The 17,779-nt window shown below is 38.7% G+C and overlaps 1 protein-coding gene across 9 annotated transcripts in view; it reads right to left on the bottom strand.

Moving 5' to 3' along the window:
* Positions 1 to 6,812: 6,812 nt before the first annotated feature.
* The window catches only part of MYCBP2 (MYC binding protein 2), a 211,490-nt gene continuing 200,523 nt past the window's right edge, over positions 6,813 to 17,779 (bottom strand). For all 9 annotated transcript variants that reach the window (XM_075720658.1, XM_075720664.1, XM_075720685.1 and 6 more), the window contains 8 exons: positions 15,240 to 15,372; positions 14,859 to 14,962; positions 13,549 to 13,737; positions 12,951 to 13,058; positions 11,713 to 11,922; positions 9,027 to 9,134; positions 8,666 to 8,831; positions 6,813 to 7,608 (listed from right to left, as the gene is read on the bottom strand). In XM_075720658.1, the coding sequence (XP_075576773.1) occupies positions 7,493 to 7,608; positions 8,666 to 8,831; positions 9,027 to 9,134; positions 11,713 to 11,922; positions 12,951 to 13,058; positions 13,549 to 13,737; positions 14,859 to 14,962; positions 15,240 to 15,372 (1,134 nt within the window). In that variant the 3' untranslated portion in view covers positions 6,813 to 7,492. The remainder of the gene's footprint in view (positions 7,609 to 8,665; positions 8,832 to 9,026; positions 9,135 to 11,712; positions 11,923 to 12,950; positions 13,059 to 13,548; positions 13,738 to 14,858; positions 14,963 to 15,239; positions 15,373 to 17,779) is intronic.

Below are 17,779 nucleotides of genomic sequence, written 5' to 3'. Positions count from 1 at the left end.
GAGGCCGGGGCTGCCTGGAGCGTCCCCGTCCGGCGCTCGGCGGCCGGGAGGGGAGAAGAAACCAACCGGGGGTAATGCCGGCGGGGGAGCCGGGTCTTCATCGCTGACAGAGCCCGTTGTCTCAGTAATCTGAACGCGCCGTGTCAGGCTAGCCTTAGGAGTAAATGTAATGGAGGGAGCAAACAGTCCGTGCGTCGTGGGTCTTGCAGGCGCTGGGAGCGAAGACCCTCTCAAAAAAAAAAAAAAAAAAAAAAAAAAAAAAAAAAAAAAAAAAAAAAAAAAAAATTGCCTTGGTGCTGAAGGTTGTGCTGTCATGGATCCAAAACATTGCTTCTGCTTCAGAGCCCGTTATGTTAGTAATTTGAAAGCCCCTAGCCTTAGGAGTAAGTGTAATGGAGGGAGCAAACCATCAGTGCTTCGTGGGCCCCGCAGAAGCAGGGGAGCGAAGTGCTTTTGGGGATATTGCCGGGCAGAGAAGGCGAAGGGATGTGTGGCGATGCCCCTGGGTTGCAAATGCCTTGTTACGGCGTGTCCCCCGCAACTGTGGTGCGTCACGTACAGCTCGTTCTCCAGTTCTGGACGTGACTGAACTTTTTAAAGTTGTTGAGACTCCCAAAACTTAAATGGGGATTATTTATTAACATTATTTATTTGTGGCAAGCTATAATAAATAAACTACTGCTTGAATTTTTAATTTCAGGCTAGTGGATTACGATCCCAGTTCCCACCATTAAGTTTCTTGGAAACAGGCAGATGTGATCCAGTGCTCTCCCCAGTCTTGAAATGGCTTCAAAACAGGGTAACAGCTCTTCAGTGATCTCCTAAATGTTACCATCCCTGAGGTCTTTGAGAAGGACTTTATATAAAAAAAATTCTTCAGAGCATTTTCCTGCATACTCAAGGTCTCTTAAAAACAAAACTTTTTTTTTTTTTTCCTTCCAGTTCTAAGTCTAGTTCCTTGAGATTATTAGTGGGGAAAAAATGGCTTGCATAGAAACAGGAATGTTTCTCAGTGAGAAATGTTCATTTTAATTTTGAATTTCTAGGAGAGAGTAATCTCTTTCTCCAATCAAAATGTCTTGAGACATTTACTACAGCTCAGCCATTATAGTTCTGTGTGTATTTATAAATCTACCTCTAGCCTTCAACTTTTCAGGAAATGCAACAAAAATCTGGACAGAAGAGGTGGGTTATCACCTCACCTTGGGCAGATTAGTGAGTGTCTCGGAAATGCTTGTAATAGTGTGTAATAGGAAGTACGTGATTGTGTAACTTGTTCAGTTATACAGAACAGCTACACAAACCTTGGTAGATAATGAGGTATGTTTATGGCTGAAGCCAATACTGTCAAGAAAACTGAAGTAACTGTTTTGCTGTCCCCACCTGGAAATGTTTGGTGTTTTCCATTCTCGCTGTTTAGAAATTCTCCTTTTAGCCCCACATTCCAGTTCATAACTGGTTCTCTAAAGGTGGGAAGATAACAGCCCCCAAGCACAGCTTCTAGTAATGACAAATATTTGCAAGTATAACTGAAGTTTCAGTCTTTCTGGTTGGAGTCACTCACTTAACAGCAGAGATTTGAAGCAGCCCTCGCTATGATGATAGAATCATAGGATCGTTTAGGTTGGAAAAGACCTTTAAGATCATCCAGTCCAGCCATTAACCTAACACTACCAAGTCCAGCACTAAACCAATTAAGGGCAGAGTAGCAATTTCATGTTTCCTGGCTTGGTGGCTGGGTTATTTTTTAAGGAAAGGAAAAACTAGGAATCATTAAGGTTGGAAAGAATCTCTAAGATCATCAGTCCAACCATCAACCCAACACCACCATGCCCACTAAACCATGTCCCAAAGTGCCACGTCTACCTGTTTTTTGAACACATCCAGGGATGGTGACTCCACCACCTCTCTGGGCAGCCTGTTCCAATGCTTGACCAGTCCTCCCATGAAGATATTTTTCCTAATATCCAATCTAAACCTCCCCTGGCGCAGCTTGAGCCCATTTCCTCTCGTCCTATCGCTAACTACTTGGGAGAAGAGCCCAACACCACCTCACTACAACCTCCTTTCAGGTAGTTGTAGAGAGCGATAAGGTCACGTGAAGATGAGGAACAGCCCACAGGTGCCCTTCCATAAAAGCCAGGAGAATGACAGCCAGTAGCAGCCCAGCTTCTAACAGGAGATCTCACCACGTCCGGCTGAGGACGTGCAGGTACAGCTCTTCCCGTTTCAGCCAACAGGCTACCTGCCTGAGGAAGCCTGCAGCAACGTTGCAACTGCGAGGTCTTGGTTGTAAACACTACAGCTTTTAGCCCTGAAAGTCTCATCTGTGCTGATTTTCTGGCTGTATTTGAGTAGCTCTGAAGCAGTCATGCAGCAGCTGTGCTCCACCCTGATAAGCCTGGTGTGCATCCGGCTAGGAAAAAAATGCAGAGGGGAACATAATAGAAGCAGTTGGAAAAGAGTTAAGTAACAATAAAATAGACCGGATCCGGCTATGATGAAAGTACGTGAGGCTTGCAGGGCACGAGGAGCCCGCTCCAATTTAATGAAAATACAAGCTGTGAAAAATACTGGGAGATTAGTGTGATGAGTCAGTGGCCAAAGGCCCTGTTCCAGACTGCCTGTGGCAGTATTTTTCCTCAGCAGACTGCGCTGAAAAAGATGGGAAAACAGAACTTGTTCTTTAACAATGCCAAATGAAGTTACTGTTTTTCAGCAGTGGATATCATCATTAGGGAAACTTCCCTTTTTTATCCTCTTAATATGTCTAAACGGGAAGATTTTCTAGGGGGAGGGGAGTGCTTAGCATACATGTTAGGGACTGATAAATATGTATTATCTATCACAAGGCCTTATAGAACAGGAGCTGAAACTCACCCGTTTTTCAAAAAGTAGTCACAGGTAAAATGGTCCTTAAACCAGAGGGCCCCAACTTAAGGCCTCATAGCCACAGAAAAATAAAAAGGTAAAACTAAAGATGGGTGACAGCAGTGCACAGCGTTGCCTGCAACCGGCTGGTTACTTGATAGAGTTGCCCGTGCTTCAGTAAAAGCTCGGGATAACTGCTTTAAAAGGTTCCTCAGAACTGCCTGTGGCAAACAGGGCGGTGCAAGCGAGAGGCGAGCGTTTCAGCGTGGATCAGCAGCTGACAGAAAAGCACGTGAGGCGGCTGCGAAGGCACGCAGCAGTCTCATTGCGGACCGATCTGATTCGTGGCCTGTGCTGGCACCTGGCTATAATCAGCGGGGGAGACCGGTGCGGGGGGAGATGCGGCGACGTGAACGCCTGACGCAGCGCAGGAGCGGGGCGCGCGAGGCGCAGCCATTACGGGTGGCAGCTGAGCTCTCCCCGGGAGGCTGATGCTCGTGCTCGGCCCTGCCATCTCCCTGCCGTGGTAATCGGGGATGCTCAGTCGTGTGCGAGAAGCGTTTCCCCGACGCTGCCTGTCCTTCGCTCAGTCCGCTTAATAAACTGAACGGAGCAGCGTCATGTCCTTTCCCCACTGTAATCTCCATTTCCTAAATCAATACTCGCATTAATCTAAACTGAAAGAGAAGGCTGGAAAATTAAAAAATGGAATTGGTAACTATGGTGCCACACTCAGAAATTTTCTAAAAAGGACAGTGGGTCAGACACCTGAGATTTGTCTGCTCTCTGGAACTCATTTTTCCAGAATTTAAGACCCGGGGGGACCTATGTCAAGAACGTATGCATAAAGATACAACACTCTTCAAATTATGTGCATCAATCTTCCACTGCTGTTGATTTGTCTCTCTTCAATACCCTTTTCGGGCAAAAGTTTTCTTTTTGTATTTCCTTTTAATGATTCCTCATCAAGTCTGTTTACAATTAGAAAGACGACTTTTCTAAGTCAAATGCTCTCTGAATTAAGTTTCTGTTATAGACATCTAATCCATGACCTGGGAACATGGAAGTGCTGAAATCCCGGGTGTAAACACAGCCATACCTTTTAAGTACTGGTTGACACCCGCATTATGAACACTTAAAATAAGGTTCCTCTTTGTGTCCTTACACAAGAAAGAAAAAATTGTCTCTCTTTGACAGCTTGTATTGGCTTTAAAATGGTGCAGCGCACACTGTACGCGGGATTTGGCTGCTCCAGGTTCTGCTGCGTCTCCTTGGCGGCGTGCGGTCAGGCGGGAAGAGCAGCAGTGCCCAGCCGGGCTCGGGCGCTGCTCCTCCTGCTGCCCCTCCACGCCGCCGCTCTGCTCCTGCACGCTGCGGTGCGGGAAGAGGGTCCTGAAATGGAGAAACGGCAGCCGGAAAGCAATGGAAGGAGAAAAAGGGCTTGTCTGTGGTGGATTAGTACAGAACGCAGTACTTGAGAGTCCCGGTGAAGAGCAGGGTGGCAGTGACATGAAGCTTTGAGGGTAGATGAGAAGTAGGGAGTGAGGAGGGGGCTGGGTTGTGAAGGAGAGATGTATCTGAATAGTACGATAGGGAGAACCTTAATAAATACACTGGGCTATGCTTCCTTCCACCTTCTGTCCTATGTACACCCTGTTGTACTCTAACCACTGGTTTAATACCACTGGTATAATCCAAATTTACTGCAGTACCTCCTAACTAATAGGTGTATTAGTTCCGATAACCCTGCAGCACATTTCTTGTATGATGAGTAGAAGAGTCCTTAGAACATCATTCTGCATCTTTTACTCTGCATCTACCATTCTGAAGTGGCTTGGGGTGTGTCCAGTAGTTCACAGGTTGTAGATATGGGATCGTCAAGTATTGAGTAAGGAACTGACATTTTCAAGTAAAGGCACTTAGTCTTTTTAAGGTCCATAGTAGGTCTCCAGAAAGTATCTGGCAACATTAAAACACGAACTGTCAAACCTCAGGCCACAATGTCTACCCTTCACCGGCCAGAATGCGCGAGCGCTATATCAGAGGAAAGGCTGATGATCTGTTAATGAAAAAAAAAAAAACCATGAACCAGGGAACATGGAGCCACAAACATGGAAGAATGCTTCAAACTTTGACCTTTCAACTCTTTGTATCTCAACATACTCTCTCAAAAAAAAAAAAAAAAATTTTGCCTTGGTGCTGAAGGTTGTGCTGTCATGGGTCCAAAACATTGCTTCTGCTTCAGACTGCAGAGCAGGTTGTGGTGATGTAACTTTAAAAATGCACACTGTAGTCGTCAACATCTGAGCTATTCACGCGGCTTGTGTCTTATATTGAGATGAAATGAACCACATCCCGCTCCCCACTGCAGATGATTACGTCTGAGGTAAACATCTACAGCATGGACATAATTTGGACAGGTGAGTCATACTCTCTGTTTCTATAAGCGAAGTACAATGTAGGAAGAATCTTGACTTTTCAAGATGCTAAATAAAAACACCACACTGGCTTCCTCCTAACAGTCAAATAGAGGGTTTAACGTGATTTAAAATTGTTGATTTTTCTTTTGTGGAATGAAGGGCTTCATCATTGCAGGTACAGGACCAATCTTTCTCTTGCCTACTTGTTATTCTTTACGTCCACTGCATTTTAAGTTTTATCTTGCACGTTTTCCCTCCTGCTATTTGTCTGTAGTAATGTAATTTTGTTTCCTTTTTTTTTTAAAATATGTAATTCCTGACTTGGCAAAGCTGACTGCTTAGTACAAGTTTTATCCTTTGTCTGCACTAGGATAGCTGCTGGCTGGGATGTTAGTATAGTTAGCTGTTCTAAAGAAAACATCAACTCCCGTAAATAATTTTTTTCTTTACACTTGATTCCTACAGGATCTTACCTAAGACTTCTGTCAATTTACTGAATATAATTTCTTATAATTTTCTTTTCTTGTTTTTTTTCTCTCCTTTCAGAGTCATGAATGTTGTCACTTCATGGTTGTTTTCATCCCGCGTGCCTTTCAGTCATAATCAAATCCAGTAAAGCCACCATTTAGTTGCTTTCTCTATTTCGTATAGCATATTTATTTCAAATATATTCCAAGAACTTACCAACCAGCCTATCTTCTGATGTATATCTTTCTAAATAGATACTCACTAGTTAAAATTCCTCACTGTCGCAAGTTCAGTTGTTTGGATGACTGTTAGTTGTTCAAAAAAATGATGTGGCATATTTCTTTGCAAGTCTAGCACAAGCCCTAAGTGTGGCAACCTTTGTCTCTATGCCTGCAACCTCTCCCACCCCCCACACGGTTACTGTGAATAAGATAAATTGTACTTCAGAGGTGTGTGTTTTTCCCCAGCTGTTCTAAAGTGCAAACAGACATACATGTTACAGATGTCTGAAGTTAGGTGAGATGGATCCCATGGTTCCAGTCCAGTCAAGGTCCTCTGACCTATCTGGATACCACCTACCAATATCTTAGCTATGAGAGCAGTTGTTCATGTCTTTACTTGAAGTTATAGTTTGCTTTTCACTACAGAGGAGCAGAGGACTTGGGACTCTTATTAAATGAACATGTTGGGATTCATGGCAAAAAGCTATTTGTCCTAAAAGTGGGGAGATATTTTACTGAAGAGTCTTAACTGATAAAAATAATTTAACATAGAGTCTTCTTTTGCATTTTAAAACATTGTTGGAAACTGAAATGGAAATACAATACTTCATATGAATGCTGGTTCATTTATCCAGCTTTTCTTTTAAAGATTTGAGCAACGCTCTTTATGTCTTAAGTACTTCCATAACCACCAGTTTACCCAATAAAATTTCCTACTTTTGAAAAGAACCTGCTGAAGTAATTATAAGAACCACTCCCCTCCTCCCTCCCCCTGTTTTAAAAAACATTTCTGAAAATGGAGGCTTACACATTCATTAGACTTGCACTGTATAAAAATGTACAGTGGCTTTATTGACATGTACATTCCATTATGTTTACAGCTGCGAGATATGAGGCACACTCAGTATTGCACTTTATTAAAATTTCAGGCTCAAACATAACCCAGAGTTTAAATGAAACTGCTGTTGTAATTTAATAATTCTTATACAGGACAAACATTGATACTTTTATATACAGCGTGATACTTGGTACATGTATGTCTAACACAATTTTTTTTTTTTTTTTTTTAATAACAGTCTAGGAAATAAACCAGAATATTCCTCTTTCCCATCCCCACTTGTGATGTATTACAATTGTACAAGATTACAAAAAGTCAGTATACAATAATCGATTTTTTTTCTTTCTCCTGAAAGCCAGCATCATTCATAGTCCACAGACACACAGATTCTTTAATAGCAATTATTTATTTGTAAATGTCCAATGTTTCCTAGCCGATGACTGTAATGGCCACATGCAAACACCTCACAAGTTTTGATGTCTCGGTTCAAAAAACGTTAATGTCTCACAGCAAGAATTATGTACACGGTATTTGGCATCCTTCTTGCACTGTAAATTGTTCCTTTTACCTGGGTTATGAAATGGTCCCATCCTCATCCCAGCTGGACTTTATTGTCAGGACACTTGAGGGATGAGGGCACCTGTTTTGCTCTGGTAAAAAAAAAAAACGCTAGTCTAAAAGGTGTGAGCATTTCTGCAAACCCCACAACCCAGAGCAAATTCTTCACCAGTGGGTGGATGGACAACATGAAGTGGACATTCGGTTCCTTCAAGTTGTTTACCTTTGGGACCTATAGTGAATGTAAGGGTGAGGGGAAAAGAAAAGATTAATGCTTGCAGACTTGATGTAAATAAACATGTATTACACTTCCTCAAAACACATGCTAAGTGAAGGTAATATGTCTATAATATGAACTTATAAGGCATCAAAAACGAAGGCTTAAGAAACAGCAGATAGAAAGGTGCTTTCACACAGACAAATTCAAGCAAGACGTCTAGAGGCTTAACAGGCCAAGAGAAAAAATGCCATTCAATTACATCTGACAAAATATGATCAAGAACTGTTAGCTCCTCAAAACACTTCTGTCAAATGTTGAGTTGGTATTTGGAAGGGGGGGGCGGGAACCAAACTGCCATGTAATTTAAAATAAATCAAATTCAAAGTAAAAAAGGCAAAAAGCTTATAGGGAGAATCACAAAATAAGTTTAACCTCATTAATAACTGTGGAAGAAATTAGCACAATTTAAAAGCAGAATCAATAAATATGAACGAAAGTTACACTACAGTAAAAAAAGAACTCTAAGGTTATATTAGGATTTTGGGTTTGGTTTTTTTTTTTTACTTCTTTCATGTAAATATCTTAATCAAAAAGATCTCACTTTTTTTCAACAGCAAGATAAATAACGTAATTTTTTGAGATCAAATCAATGGCACAAAGTTAGAAACTAAGGCATTGGCAACAGTTTGCACATGACAGGTACCTAAGTACAGATACATAATTTAATAGTAGTGTATTAATTTTTTCAATATAATTGTAACATACCATGTCACATCTGGAGTCTGAATTGGTGTAGGTAAATTGAAATGCCTTTCTATATCAAAGTACCTAATGTTTAAAGGATCGGTGTGATGACATTGTCTGTATTATTGCCAGAAAAGCAAGAAAATCAAAAGCATGCATAGAACAAACCCATTCTATTATTATTCAAGATACTGAATTTAAAATTTGTATGACCAACCCTGTGGTTTTCCTAAAAATCATCAGCAGGAAAAGATAAGAATATCAATTAAAAATAATTACTAATCTCAGAATTCAGTGTGGTAAATTTTCTTTATAAAAATACTACCTGCAGGACAGTGTGGGAGTTCTTCTTTAGGGATGCTTGTCATTCTTTGGAAATCATCATGGCAAGCATTGCAAAAATGCGTTGTCCCAAAACAGAAAAAAACAGCAACTGAACAGCAGTAGCGGCATTTGTATTCTAAGAAATCTGTACCGTGTTTGGGACACATCTAAACAAAAGAAAACAAACACTGATAAATGAAGTAGCCACGCTGTATCAATCCAAACAACACACTTCTACATTCTGTAGCATATAGTAATATTATACAATACATATAATTACAAATTACTGTGAATTATTGTACAACTCGGGTACTTGGAGCTTCAGAATGAAATAAAGACATGAACACAAGTTCTTTACTTACCTGAGCCCTTGAAACATCAGAGCATGCACCACAAATAAGCTCTCTTGGATCATAGTCATCTCCTTGCCCAGCCTCAGCGTCACAACGAGCTTCGCCACCAAAATATGCCTAAATTTCATATAGGAATGATTGAATGTTAAACCAGAGACAACTATTATTTTAACAAATTCAGTTTGTAAGATGAAAAGGAGGAATGAGTCATTACTGTAATCTCCACTATTCTGATAAGTCTCGACTGACTCTAAATACATGTTTTTGAGGTACTAAGACAATGTCTGTCAATCTCAGGATAAAAAGGACCAAAAATTGTGCAACGTACTCTGGTCTATGCAAGTGACTGAAAGGCTTTTGAAACAGTATTTGGATGCTCTATGAACTGTATGTAAGAAAGACAGGGCTGAGGCTGAAGGCAGCAGAGAAACATTCTACCAGAAGGGCTTTTTACTAGCCAAAAGGAGTATCAGTTTTTATGCTCATGTGGGATAACTTAGAATTTTTCTATTTTCTACAAATTCATTCTACTTTCTCATCTTATTCTACCAGGACACACCGGGCACAAAAACACACCAAGTAAGACTGCCAACTCTGATGAATTTCCTCATACGCTACAGTGTTTTCACATGGCGTAGCGAGATGAGGCAATAGGTGACTTCCTTGCTTCCTTTGTTACCATATTATTAACTAATTGGACAATGCACAGAATTCTTGCTCTCACCAATTCTTGCCTTTTTGCAGTGACTGTAAAAGGACAGAGAAAGTGGTCTCAAAGCAACTATGAGGAAGGGAAAATTTAAGAAGCCCACCTTCCCCCAGAATCTGCAGACAAAAAGAAAAGGGAGAGTCCTATGGAATGCATGTCAGGGAATTAGGTAGTAGGTTGGGGTGAACAGGTGCTGGAGGAAGCAAAGAAGTTAGACAGTTGAATGGTGCTGTTCAGACATATGGACACATTACAAAAGGGAATAATAAGATACAAGGGAAGGAGAAAGAGGGCAATACAAAAAAACACTGAAATACTGGATATTAAATACTGGAAAGAAAGCGTAATGGAAAACAGGGACAGGACTGAAAACTGAAGAAGATGAAAAAAAATTATTTTTGTGAGGGAGGAAAAAAGGCAGTATGCAAGTTGCTAAAGGATGATGTCCTGGTTTCAGCTGGGATAGAGTTAATTTTCTTCCTAGTAGCAGGCATAGTGCTGTGTTTTGGATTTAGTAGGAGAAGAATGTTGATAACACGCTGATGTTTTAGTTGTTGCTAAGTACTGCTTATGCTAGTCAAGGACTTTTCAGCTTCCCATGCTCTGCCAGGGGCACAAGAAACTGGGAGGGGGCACAGCCAGAATGGTTGATCCACACTGACCAAAGGGCTATGCCATACCATATGACGTCATGCTCAGTATAGAAACTGGGGGGGGTTGGCTGGGGGGCAGCAATCACTGCTCGGAAACTGTCTGGGTATCAGTCGGCGGGTGGTGAACAATTGCATTGTGCATCACTTGCTTTGTATATTATTATTGTTATTATATTGCTATTATTATCATTACTATTTTACTTTATTTCAATTATTAAACTGTTCTTATCTCAACCCAGGAGTGTTTCTCACTCTTACTCCTCCAATTGTCTCCCCCATCCCATCGGGGTAGGGGGAGTGAGCAAGCGGCTGCGTGGTGCTTAGTTGCTGGCTGGGGCTAAACCACGACAGATGATGAGTGAAAATTGATTAACTGTGGGAGGCAGGAACAAAAGTGAACTGAATAACTATGTAGTAATGAGCTAGAGGGATTCATTACTGCTCTTCTCTAGCATATGGAAGTTAATCCTTTCTCCTCTTATTTCCAAATTGTGCACTTCCATTTAACAAAAATATTATTGGCATTTCCCTTGAAAATTTTGTCATGAAATTGCTTTATTCCGTTCACTCCTAAGAGAAAAAGGAAAAAAGATGTGATCAAGATGGGCACTAAAATCAGCTTCAGATGAAAGAAGCAATGGGAAGAGGTTCAGTGATCACCCAAAATTTCTCTAACCATAGTTTCTAACCATAGATAAAGAATGTCTGTCTCGTCTCTGCTGGTGGGGAAATGAGGGGCTGTTTGTATACAATTTTTGTCTTCTGGATAAATTTCATATTCTATACCTGAAGAAAACCGTACAGATGTGACCCAGAGTCCATCAGGCTAGACCACACATTTCCTCTTTCTACTCCTTTTTCATTCTTCTAACACTTCTGCCTCTAAGTCAGTTTACTGCAGTTGCGATGAACTCCAACTTGGGTAAAACTAATATTTAGGTAGAATCTTAGTGAGGAACGCTCCATATCAAATAGTTAGAACGAAACCTATGTTTATACTTTTTAATGTTCACATAAAGTATGAGTTGGAAGTGGGACAAAGGGATGGTTGCTGTTCTAACACAGTATCATCTGCACTTTCTTCTAAGAAGGCTATCACCTCAATATGCTTTTGGTTTCTGAACTACTCTGTATATACTTTTGAGCTTTACAAGATAAGACACTATGTACATCTAATTTGCTCAACACTTTTTTTGAATTACGATTTAACAACAATTTCTTTTCCTGCTTTCCTACTCCATACACAATGTATCACATATATGTTCCATTCTTTAAGAAATTACTTTTGAAACTATAACATATATTTAATTTGAGAAAGTACTAATTGTCATACCTTTTTGCACTTGTAGCAAACATAATAAGCATATCTGTTCATAGCATAGCCAGCTGGGTCATTATAAAATCTAACACCTGGTGTTGTGATGGCCTCACTCTTGTGCAACCCTTCATACTCCAGTCTCATTAGCGCTTTTCTCCTTACATCTTCATAGAGTTCTTTGATTGGATCAAGCAAATCCTTTAATACTGTATGATTGATTTTGTTCTGAAATAAAAACAAATGATTAAAATATCTTGCATGTTCATTACACCAGCTGTGGTAATTTCTATTATGGTCAAACACAAATAGTGTAACGGATGTCATAAAAACCTAAGAGCTCAAGCAATGGACATTTGAAAAAAAATGGCTGATATAGTATATACTTTAATTGCTGCAAAACCAGTAACGAGGAATGCTTTTTATATGGCCTTTTGTTATATGAAATTGTCAGCCCTTACAACAGACTGTAACACCCACAGAGGGATGGTAAAGGGTACATGAAATATTCACCACAGTACAGGAATATTCTGATGGTATGTTTTCCCTAATTTTGGTCCTTTTTGACTTACTGCTCAGCAATTAAAAATAATGAATGACAGTCCTCTATAGCAGCTCTTTTTCATTTAATGATCACAAGCTATTGCCATAAATCACCAAAATACAGCACAAAGGAAGAAACACAACATGCAGAATGGCTGACCATTCCCAAATTTCATATTCCTAGGGTGTTACGGTGCTCTCCTTCCCAGCAGCTATGATATGCTTTTGCTTACAGCAATTATGATTTTGTAGCATACAAGAGGAATTTTTAGTAACTTAATCTGAACTAAGTACATACATTCTTCAGCTCTGTTCTCACACTGAAAAGCAAAGCCGCTTTAAAAGGGGTTAGTAAAACGGAGAAGCCAAGTTCCCTGCTTCAGATAAATGTGCTTTAAGATTACTTCTTCCCCTCCCTGCCATGCCCAAATATTGGGAATTTACAAGCTGATGGTAAAAATAAACCAGCATTAAGATAATGTCTGCATTATGCGTTCTTTTTAAGAGGACTCTTACTTCAGGGAACAGTAGGAGAAGGTGAAAAGATGCATCAATGATACCCTTTCTTTAGTGACATGAGAAATTAAGGAAACAAGTGATGTATAACTAATTTATATTGTAACAAGCAATATATTATTAAAAAAAAAAAAAAAGGAAAAACAAAGTATTAGGTAACTTGTTTGACCTAGGCAGTAAACACATAGCTCATTTACCTTGCAAATAGGACAGGACATAAACCCAAAAGTTATCCTTGGCCCAAGCCATCTGTTTTCTAGTACTCGTTGACAGCATTGCAAATGGAAAACGTGGCTGCAGTCCAGCTTTAGAAAAGAATACAGGTAAGTGAACACTGAAGTTACATTAACCACTAAACCAGAAGTAGTTATTTGCTTTTAAGCAGCAACATATATCAATTCAAAAATTAATTTATTTAAAATCCTCAAAGACCCCTATTTTCTTCTTAACAAAGAGAAATCGTTGTTAAAATCATAAGCTTTCCACTCCAAAGCTACCAGTGGATATATGAAATATATATGAAGTATTAATTCCCTCAGCTATATTTCTCATTTATAAAGTACCATATATTTTAATAAAGTAGACACAGCAAGCTAAATCGATACAATCTGCTTTCTTGAAATAGCAGTAATGCCAGACCAAAAGAAAGCTTTTTAAGTAACCTGTGTATTGTTACAGTGTCTGTTTTGAAATTTTTAAGAAAGTAATTTGAAGGACTTTGTATTTTAACCTCTTCCACACATAACATTACAACTGTAATATAAATCTCTTAAAAGGGGAAAAAAAAAGATAAACCTGGATAGCTGGTGCTGCTGAAAGTGCTTCAGTAAAGCAGATCATGCACATGTCATCAGCATCTTGTTTAAGAGTTGTTGCATTCTTATCGCAGCCATGCAAGCACGGCAAACAATGCTCTTCGTTCTTAACGCCTCCACATGGATGACCACAGGGGTGTGTCTTGCTGCAGGCAATTTTAGCATACTCCTATTAAAAGTAAATAATTAATCTTTTTTTCCCCTCCACTGAATGGTTTGACATAGTGTGGCTTTTTGAAGGATTGCTGGCTCGTGCAAACCAAACCAAATCATGATTCATGTTGTCTACTGCTACAGCAGGTACTTGGGAAAAACTGCACATTTTGTGTACTTGAAGTAAAACCGATACCTTTGTTTACTTACATTCCTCCTGAGTAGCAATGGCATAATGAAACCATAATTTTTAATTTTTAATATTTAATTTTAATATAAAGAGAATTATTCATTCTTTAATCCTCCATGTGTATTTTGTGTATTCAGTGCCTCCCTGCATAAACACTGCTTGCCCTGTATTAACAATCTTTAAGATATCTGCAGATTTTGTTCTTTCAGGAAAGGTATGAAGTAACCCACTCTTAAAAAAACACTGTGAGTTAATAATTAATCAGCATAAAGCACTGTTATATGGAAATGGTCTTTTAACCACCTATAATTCCTATCCCTAGTAAGTAGAAAACTTATAAAAGTTGCCCAGAAGCTAACAACGAATTTAACTGAATTAATATAACAATATAATATATTCAGTAGGCTGAGAGAGAAAAAAAGATGAGAAATTTGCCACACAAACAGAAATAAATAGGGTGGGATAAGAAACTGGTTAGGATTTGGCCCTCTGCCAATGGTATATACTGGAGGGCACAAAAATACTCAAGACACATGGATAGAGTTGACAAACCTGTCCAAGTCTTAAATGTACTATGCTCATATAAAAAATGGGCTGCTATGCAAACTACTTTTTTCAAGCTTTCCAGTACACTAGACTTTGTGTTGACAGTGTATATTTTACTTTATATTGGAATGCTATTGCAAAAACTTGAGATAATTTTGAAAATAATAGTGAAGCTATCCAGTATTTTGGTTGACTGTTGGGTTTTCTAATTAAACTGAACATTTACAAACTCAGAAGTATTTGAATTATAATATTCAGTGCTCAAACCTTTTCATTTGAGAGGTCTGATTTAAAATGGACCACAGGGATGAATAAGGTTTACTCAAAATAAGAAACCAATTTGATCCTACAGTCTCTTCTATTTATGTAATTAATTATGATTGGTATTTGTTAATGCACACCTGGCAATCTGTATCGGAACAAACGCTTCCCACTGCTGATAATTCTGTTCCACTCCTACATCCACAGAAACGACATGCTTCAGAACTGCTGGTGGTTGGTTTGCCTAGGTCCACAAGAGTAAACAAAACCAAAAATTGTTGTAATGAAACATAAGGGACTGATATTCTAACAAGAGACATCTAAACAACAATCACAGAAAACAACCAGGAGAACAGCAATTCTTATGCAGTTAAACTATTTTATTTTAATTAACAAACAATTAAAAGCAGTGCCCTAAAGCAGGTGAAAACCCAAACTGTTTGGGTTTTTTTTTTGGACAAATGCTCATTTAAAAGGTAAAAATAATCAAGATAAAGAGCAAGTAATAAGTTGCGTTTTACCTGTCTGTTCTCTAAACTCCACCATAGCCTTCATAGTTTTAGAATCTGCTAATGCCATCAGCCAGAAAAGTTTGGTCCTACCACAACCCTCGTGGAGATCAACTTTGATAGCTTCTTCTTCTTCTTTGAATACCTGTCAGGTTAACCAAACAGATACTAAATAGCATCTCTATGTTATTTTTGTCACTGTCTCTTTGGATTTTCATCAGATGTTTTATACATTCTGTGGAGTTTGTCTACTGCAAGCTATTTTTCTTTTATGCGTTCTGTAATTTGTACATATTGCAGAATGGATAAAGGCTTTATGTTTTAAAAGTAAAAATATATAAAACTAACGCTTGAGCTAACATGGCTGGGAAACAATAGTGCAGCAATGCCAAGAAGAGTGCTGCACAACATTTTTTCTAATTTAAAAAATAGGGAGCTTGGACTTCCTAACTACTATCCAACTCATCCAGTAGGCCACAGTATATGAAAAGCACAAGATAACATTAGAAATACCTTCACATAACCATGCTAGTAGTTTATCAAAGCAACATTGATAATTAAGGTCTTAATAATATGTACTATATAATAACAATTATATAAGTGTGTAATATTAATTTTTTACTTTCACATAAGTATACAGTGGATACTTTTGGCTACAATGAGGAAAATTTAAAATTTTTGCAAAATCAAAAAACTGCATGAGATCCTTAGTGAACTTTATACAGTTTCTTCTTTTTCTCCTTTCCTAAGTTTTGAAGGCAGATCTGTTTTCATTCATTTCACCTGCAATGCAATAAAAGTTAGAATTTTCCTGGGTATGGATGTGTACACTCAATTTAAACTTTGTTTTAATTCTTATCAGAACCAGGAAAAAAAAACCCTAATTGCTTCACAAAGGATTCGTATAAGCAGGTTGCAGTAACTTACAGGCTGTCCTTTCCTGGAGGCAGAGAAAATACATTAAAGAGGTATGTATGACAGAAGTTGGACAAAGAACAGGAAGCTAACAGAAACCAGGAGACAGGGAACATAACAGAATTTAAAATTTAAATTGAGGGTTTTAAAGTGACAGATGTAAAGGTAAAGGTGGCGAATAAATAGCAGAAGTTTAAACATGCTTTTAGAAGTAAATAGGAAAATCTGATAAGTAGCTATTTTGGACAGATTAAAGGAGAGGTGTGAGGACTTCTATGAGATAAGAACTTACTTTTTATCAACTGTAATCTGAACAGGCTATATAGGAGAAATCAGAAAAATAAATGAGACTAGACTGTGCTATGCCATGACAGAAGAGTAGACATATACAATCATCATCTTAGGATGACAAAACAGGAAAATTTCAAAGGGGATTGCAAAGATTCTGGCTAAGAAACAGAAGACGACAGATCCACATGGAACTTCCAGGCTGAGTCTACGCTGCAAATGCTGAGGCACTGAGGAGGAGATCTGCAGAGTGAAACCCAGTGCCAGTGATCTGATGTTTACATCACACGTGCTCTAGACTAGCTGATCCCTTGCACTGATCAGCCATTAGCAGTGTGTCCCTGCATCTGTCTCTTTTTTGTTGTTTTTAGTTTCACCTGAAAGGAATCCAGTTCATGCACTCCAAGGCTGCTCTATAATACAAATCAAAGCACCTTAAGGAGAGATGATCATATCTGCTTCAAAAGCCCACTCCTGATCCTAACTAAAAAGCTAATGTAGATGCACTCTAGGAGAGGGAGAAGAGGAATGATTTCCATTAAATTAACTTTATTAATGAGGTTTCTTATTTTAGCCTTTGTACAAATGTAAGTAATCAGAGGGAAAGGGGAAAATAAAGGACCACAAAAAAAACCATACAACAGTGTCAAGAAAGAGGAAATGTTCAGTAGTTTCCGAAGTAAAGGCATCTTCAACATGAATTTCAATGAGAAAAATAAATATTCCAAGGAGAATGCAGTTTAGAGATGAAGAGGATAAAAGAATAACACAAAAGGACACTAATTAGCAGAGCACACAGCAATTTGTAAAAACTCATCTAAGTCAAAGAGGAAAGATGTTTCAATCCTAAAAACAAACCCAAAAGAAGTCAGGAAATTTTCAAGCTTATGGACATGACAACATATTTAGCTGTGAAAGGACGGTGTGAGCTGGAGGAATATTGAAAAATAAGAGAAGACTGACATAAGGGAACCAGTAGGAATATTTGCTGTCAAGTGGTCTTCCTGGATATTAAAAAAAATGTATACACATTAAAAATAAAGGGGTTGACAAGTGCTGACTCATATGATAGAAGTAGTAAAGGAGATATAATTTCACAGGAATAAAGAACCAATGTATACTTAAGAAAGTCTATGCAGGTCCTAGACTCTCCTAAAAAATGTTCCTAAACAATGTCAGAACAAGAGAGAAAAAAGCTGATGTAGCGTAAGAGTTAGAATTAGGGACTGCTACATGATTTTCTAATCTTCTTCAAAAGATAAATGACAAGCGAATTTAACTAAAAACAACTAAAAAGAGTTAAATGGAAACTTATCTATCCCATCTCCAAAACAAAAGAAAACACCACT

Source organism: Pelecanus crispus, chromosome 1 (assembly GCF_030463565.1).
Source record: "Pelecanus crispus isolate bPelCri1 chromosome 1, bPelCri1.pri, whole genome shotgun sequence".
Lineage (NCBI taxonomy): Eukaryota > Metazoa > Chordata > Aves > Pelecaniformes > Pelecanidae > Pelecanus > Pelecanus crispus.
The sequence above is the reverse complement of the archived record's forward strand: the minus strand, read 5'-3'. Positions and strand labels throughout refer to the sequence as shown.